The 5,501-nt window shown below is 57.3% G+C and overlaps 2 protein-coding genes across 2 annotated transcripts in view; both read left to right on the top strand.

Moving 5' to 3' along the window:
- Positions 1 to 637, top strand: part of GMORB2_3717 (Amino acid transporter) — a gene marked incomplete at both ends in the record, with an annotated part of 2,616 nt that extends 1,979 nt beyond the window's left edge. Inside the window, one exon of the mRNA XM_035465693.1 lies at positions 62 to 637. Within this exon, the coding sequence (XP_035323530.1) occupies positions 62 to 637 (576 nt within the window). The remainder of the gene's footprint in view (positions 1 to 61) is intronic.
- A 1,442-nt stretch (positions 638 to 2,079) lies between these two features.
- On the top strand, positions 2,080 to 4,775 carry GMORB2_3716 (beta-glucosidase; the record flags this gene model as incomplete). Its single annotated transcript, XM_035465692.1, has 6 exons — positions 2,080 to 2,203; positions 2,304 to 2,615; positions 2,673 to 2,830; positions 2,896 to 3,290; positions 3,369 to 3,774; positions 3,840 to 4,775. 6 exons carry the CDS (start codon positions 2,080 to 2,082, stop codon positions 4,773 to 4,775), a joined length of 2,331 nt encoding a protein of 776 aa, XP_035323529.1.
- Between the last annotated feature and the right edge of the window lie 726 nt (positions 4,776 to 5,501).

Genomic DNA, 5,501 nt, shown 5'->3' with positions numbered 1-5,501 from the left:
CTCTCTCCTGTTCCGTCTTCTTCTTCCTTATCTTATACTAATTCTCATGGCTGACTGGCAGAACACCGCCATCGCCGTGCTCGCCGCCTCACGGCTGGTGTTCGCCGTCGCGCGCGACGGCGTGCTCCCGTGGTCGTCGTGGGTCTCTCGCGTCGTCGACGGCCAGCCCCGCAACGCCGTCCTGGTGGTCTGGGGCGTGGCGGCCATCATCACCTGCACCATCCTCCCATCCGCCGTGGCCTTCACGTCGCTGGTGTCGGCCGCCGGCGTGCCCTCGGCCGCGGCCTACGGCCTCATCTCCCTGTCGCGCCTGCTCCTGACGCCCAAGCGCTTCCCCAAGCCGGCCTGGAGCCTAGGCCGGCTCAGCAAGCCGTTCCAGGCCATCGCCGTCCTCTGGAACGGCTGGGTCGTCGCCGTCCTGTATTCTCCCTACGTCTTCCCGGTCACGGGCGAGTCCCTCAACTACGCCCCCATCATCATGGCCGGCACCACCATCTTCGCCCTCGCCTCCTGGTGGTTCATACCCGCCGAGAAGTGGCTGCCCAGCCAGAGGATACAGCAGACCCTGGACGCCGACGAGAATGCCGACAAGGCCGACGAGGCTGTCTCGGCCCAACCGGATGGTACCGGGACCTAAAACCCGGCTCCTGTCTATCGCAAGTCCGGCTTGCTATAGAATGGATGGGCCTTGACCTTGATAGTGGCTCCGATGGCGTGCAAGACAGGGCAATACTGTCATCTGACATGGCATCTGCCACCACGCCTGTACCATTCCGCTTCTTCTCCGCGCATCCTCTACAACTTGACTGCATCAGCTAGAGGTGGCGCCGAATCAACCCGTCCCGCCCCGTTCCGTTCCGTTCCGCCCTGTCCCGTCCCGTCCCGTCCCATCCCCGCACCTCGTCTTCGCATAGACCATGGAATGTCACTGCCAGTTAATGGGGATGGGGATTGATTCGCTCAGATCCCTAGGCCTAGCGGGTTACAAGATGACATACATATATACATACACACACACACACACACACACACACATATATATATATATATATATGTATATATATCTGCCCCTAGGCCGATGGGGTTGTCTTGCTTGTTGTATGATTTATGGGATATGCTGATATCTGATGGTAACCCATCTTCTGATCCGGCTTGACAACTCGCCATGACCATCTCCTAAGAGACATCGTACTATCGTTAAACAATTTCTGTCCTCGTCCGATCCAGAGGAGACGTTGGTGAATAGTAGTACCGTGCGAAAAAAAAAAAGTCTCGTCTACCTCTTCTGGACCGAATGAATATGCCAATGCCTCGGGACCCTTAGATCTGACCGCTGAGTGAGCCAACCATGTGAGCCGTTGGGTCAATGTTGACGTTGAGATATCATTATTACTTCGCAACGACAACGTTGAATAAACGCAACTCCCCGTCGGGAACCAGCACACACAGTAAATCTCTCACCCACTGTGTGGGGATGTACATGTCAAGGCCCGTAATCTGCGGTATATAAAGACATAGTAGATGGCAGCAAAATGCAAGCCATCCTACGCCATCCCCGGATGGTCAGGAACGAGGGGGGGAGGGGGGGAGGGGGGGAGTGGGTGCGGGAGTGGGTGCGGGTTGCGGGGGTGAAGGGGGGAAGTGGAGGTTGTGAGAGCTGGAGAGCGCCGATGCAAGACTCAGAAGACTAGAAGACAGTCCACCAACCTTGAAAATAAGTTTAATTTTATGTCTTCTATTTATTGATTCACTTATCTATCTCACTCAGAAAAGGTGGGAAGTTGAAGAGAAGAAGAGGGGAGTCGGATAGGATAGGAGAATGCAAGCGATAGCGGTGTGAACCTGATCAGGACCTGTCCGTCTAATAAGGAAGCCTTTACCCATCCCTGTCCCTTGCACGAGTCAAGGGACCCAGATATTGCTGGTAATGATGCAATGCCTATTGGGAAGCGTCGGCATGATGGAGAGCGAGGACTCCCCCCACTCCCTCTCCTCGCGAGGAAACATGTTCTCAGATCCATCCTCTCTTCTCTCTCATCCTGACCACTTCAACCACACAAGGGTGATGAGAGACGCATCATGTCACCGATAGCTTCTCCTAATCACGTCGGCGGCAGTACGCTTCTACTGCTGCTACTGGTCTTTATCGGTCCCGCCATCGCGGCATGTGCTTCACCGCTCCCCGTCTACGAGAATGCGATACGTGAGTGCCGCCCAGACTCTGGAAAGAGTTGTAACCTCAACATCTTGTGGGGGGCTGACTTTCACCATGAAAAAAACAAAAACAAAATGAAATACGGTAGAGCCACCAAAGGATAGACGGACATGGAACGAGGCGTACGCAAGAGCCAAAGTCCTCGTGGATCAGATGACGCTGGAGGAGAAGATCAACATCACCCGAGGTTTTGAGACTGACACCACATGTGCCGGCATGACGGGCACGGTGCCTCGTCTACAATGGCCGGGAATGTGCCTGCACGATGCTGGAAACGGCGTCAGGGCCACCGATCTCGTCAGCTCCTTCCCCTCAGGCCTCCATGTCGGCGCGTCCTGGGATAAGGACCTGGCGTACCAGAGGGCGTGGTACATGGGCAGGGAGTTCAAGGCCAAGGGAGGTGAGATATCCCCCCCCCCCACTCTCCAGGCGGGCGATCGATGCTGAATCGTGGCAGTCAATGTCATCCTGGGCCCCAATGCCGGTCCCCTCGGCCGCAGTCCCCTGGGCGGCCGCAACTGGGAGGGCTTCAGCGTCGACCCCTACCTGTCTGGCAAGTTGAATGCTCAGTCGGTCCGTGGCCACCAGGATGCCGGTGTCATCGCGACCATCAAGGTAGGCCGTCCCACCGACGCCCTCCGTGTACCGGCTGAGAGCGAAAAAGACTGAGTAAGAGGTAGCACTTCATCGGTAACGAGCAAGAGACGTATCGTCGCCCGTACTTTGGGGTCGAGGCCGTCTCCTCCAACATCGACGACAGGACGCTCCACGAGTATTATCTGTGGCCCTTCGTCGAGAGCCTTCGCGTCGGCGTCGCTTCCGTAATGTGTTCGTACCAGCGCGTCAACGGCACGTATGCCTGCGACGATGACCACACGCTCAACGGCATTCTCAAGGGCGAGCTTGGCTTCCAAGGATTCGTCATGCTTGATTGGAATGCTATCCACCAAACCTCGAGTGCGAATGCTGGTCTGGACATGGTCATGCCCCTCGGTGGGAGCTTTGGCCAGAACCTGACAGACTACGTCAGCAACGGCACCATCACCGAGGAACGTGTGACGGATATGGCGAAGAGGTCAGTCCCAGCCCGACATGCGGCTGAATCTCTCACTCCCCTCCACCTGCATAGCGGCTGACCTGTCTTCCTCGCCAGAATCCTGGCGGCCTGGTACCTAGTCGGTCAGGACAGGAACAACTTCCCCACGCCTGGAATCGGCATGGCGAACCTGACCCTCCCACACGACAAGATCGACGCTCGTGATCCCAAGTCCAGGCACAGCACCCTTCAGGGGGCGATTGCGGGCCACGTGCTGGTCAAGAATGTCAACAGCACCCTCCCATTCAAGACGGCCCCCGTCATGATTTCCGTGTATGGGTACGACGCGGTGCCGCCGCCAACCAAGAACATAGACAAGCTCTTCGAACTAGGCTACACGTCCTCGCAGGAGATGGGTCCGGCTGAGCTGGGAACAGAACAGCATTTTGACCAAGCAGCCAGGGGAGGAACAATCATCACTGGCGGGAGAGCGGGAGCCAATGGACCTCCCTATATCCTCGATGTAAGAGATTCCCACCCCCTCCCCCCTTCAGGATGGAGGGCAAACGTCGCTGACGACCTCACCAGCCCCTGAGCGCAATCCAGTACAAGGCTTCCGAGACGGGAGCCTGGGTCAACTGGGACGTCGAATCGGGCGACCCAGACGTCAACGGCGCGTCGGATGTCTGCCTCGTATTCATCAATGCCATCGCTACCGAAGGCTGGGACCGGGACGGTCTGCACGACGATTTCAGCGACGGACTGATCTTGAACGTGGCCTCCAAGTGCGCCAACACGGTCGTTGTCATCCACGCTGCCGGCGCTCGCCTCGTCGACCAGTGGATAGAGCACCCAAACGTCACGGCCACCATCATCGCCCACCTTCCAGGGCAGGACTCGGGCCCGGCCCTGGTCAAGCTCCTGTACGGCGAGGCCGAGTTCTCCGGCCGACTCCCCTACACCGTAGCCCGCAACGAGAGCGACTATGGGCAGGTCCTCGAACCGTGCGGTAGGGGGCCGCCCAATGCGAGCGACCCGCAGTGCGACTTTGACGAGGGGTCCTATATCGATTATCGTGCCTTTGACGCCAAGGGTATTCAGCCCCGTTTCGAGTTTGGCTTCGGCCTCAGCTACACAACGTTTGGGTACTCTGGCCTCGGCTTGTCGTTGAAGAAACTCTCGGCTGGGTCTCTCGACGACGAAGAGGCCAAGTGGGCTGCTGGCGCCGTCGTTTCAGCCACAGTAACCAACAAGGGGCCCCGTTCGGGGTATGAAGTCGTCCAGCTGTACGTGTCGATTCCCGACTCTCCGCCGCGACAGCTTCGTGGCTTCGAAAAGGTCTGGCTGAAGCCTGGCGCCAAGACGACAGTGCACTTGACCCTGAACAGACTCGATCTTGCAGTCTGGGACGTTTCGGAGCAGAAGTGGACGGTACAGGAGGGTGAGTACGAGGTGTTTGTCGGATCGAGTAGTAGGGATCTGTCGCTGAGCAAGAAGTTCGACATCGCGGGAAAGCAGAGGTAGAGGTAAAAGAGAGGTTTTGGTAGATACAGTTTCTATATGAGCATTGCCCCTCACATATCATCTAGTTATGTACACATCGGGAGCAGCATGGTGAAAGACGAATGATTCCATGGGTATGGCGTTTCGCCACCAGCAGTGTCCCCCGTGCCGATAGGGTCCGTTCGGTTCAAGTGTACATTCCTAGTCAGCTGACGGGGCATGTTGTCTGTGGTAAAGGGGGAACGATCTGAAGGATGCTCAAGATACCGACCGAGAGAGAAGGTCAATCCCGAACCCCTACGATTATCTTGTCAGCATGGCGGCACGGTCGAGGTTGATTAGTGCATACTCATCCTCCGCCCCCATCTTCGTATCTGCGACCGCGTACTCTACCTGCAGGCGCCGCAACGAAGGTCGTTGAAGAATCAGGTGGGGAGACGGAAGAATACCGGGCGGAATTACTGATGAGCAGTAGATCATTCCAGAGGGCGTCATTCGAGAAAGAATTCCCGTGGTGGCGATGGCAAACATGGCAGCGTGTCAGTACAGATTGAGGCGTAGATGCGGCCCGCACTCGTCGATGCAGCCAAGGGCTAGGACATCGACGAGCAAGATGAAAATGATCAGCTTCGTGATGAAACGAGTTGACGAGTTTCGGTCCCGTCGCCATGACTCGTTTGGGTAGATGCTATACGTGTTATTTCCGTCGAAGGGCCGAGGAGGAAGGCGGGGGGGGGGGGGGGGGGG

The sequence above is a fragment of the Geosmithia morbida genome, assembly GCF_012550715.1.
Source record: "Geosmithia morbida isolate 1262 chromosome Unknown scaffold_2, whole genome shotgun sequence".
NCBI classification, from domain to species: domain Eukaryota; kingdom Fungi; phylum Ascomycota; class Sordariomycetes; order Hypocreales; family Bionectriaceae; genus Geosmithia; species Geosmithia morbida.
This window is presented reverse-complemented; position numbering and strand designations above follow the sequence as displayed.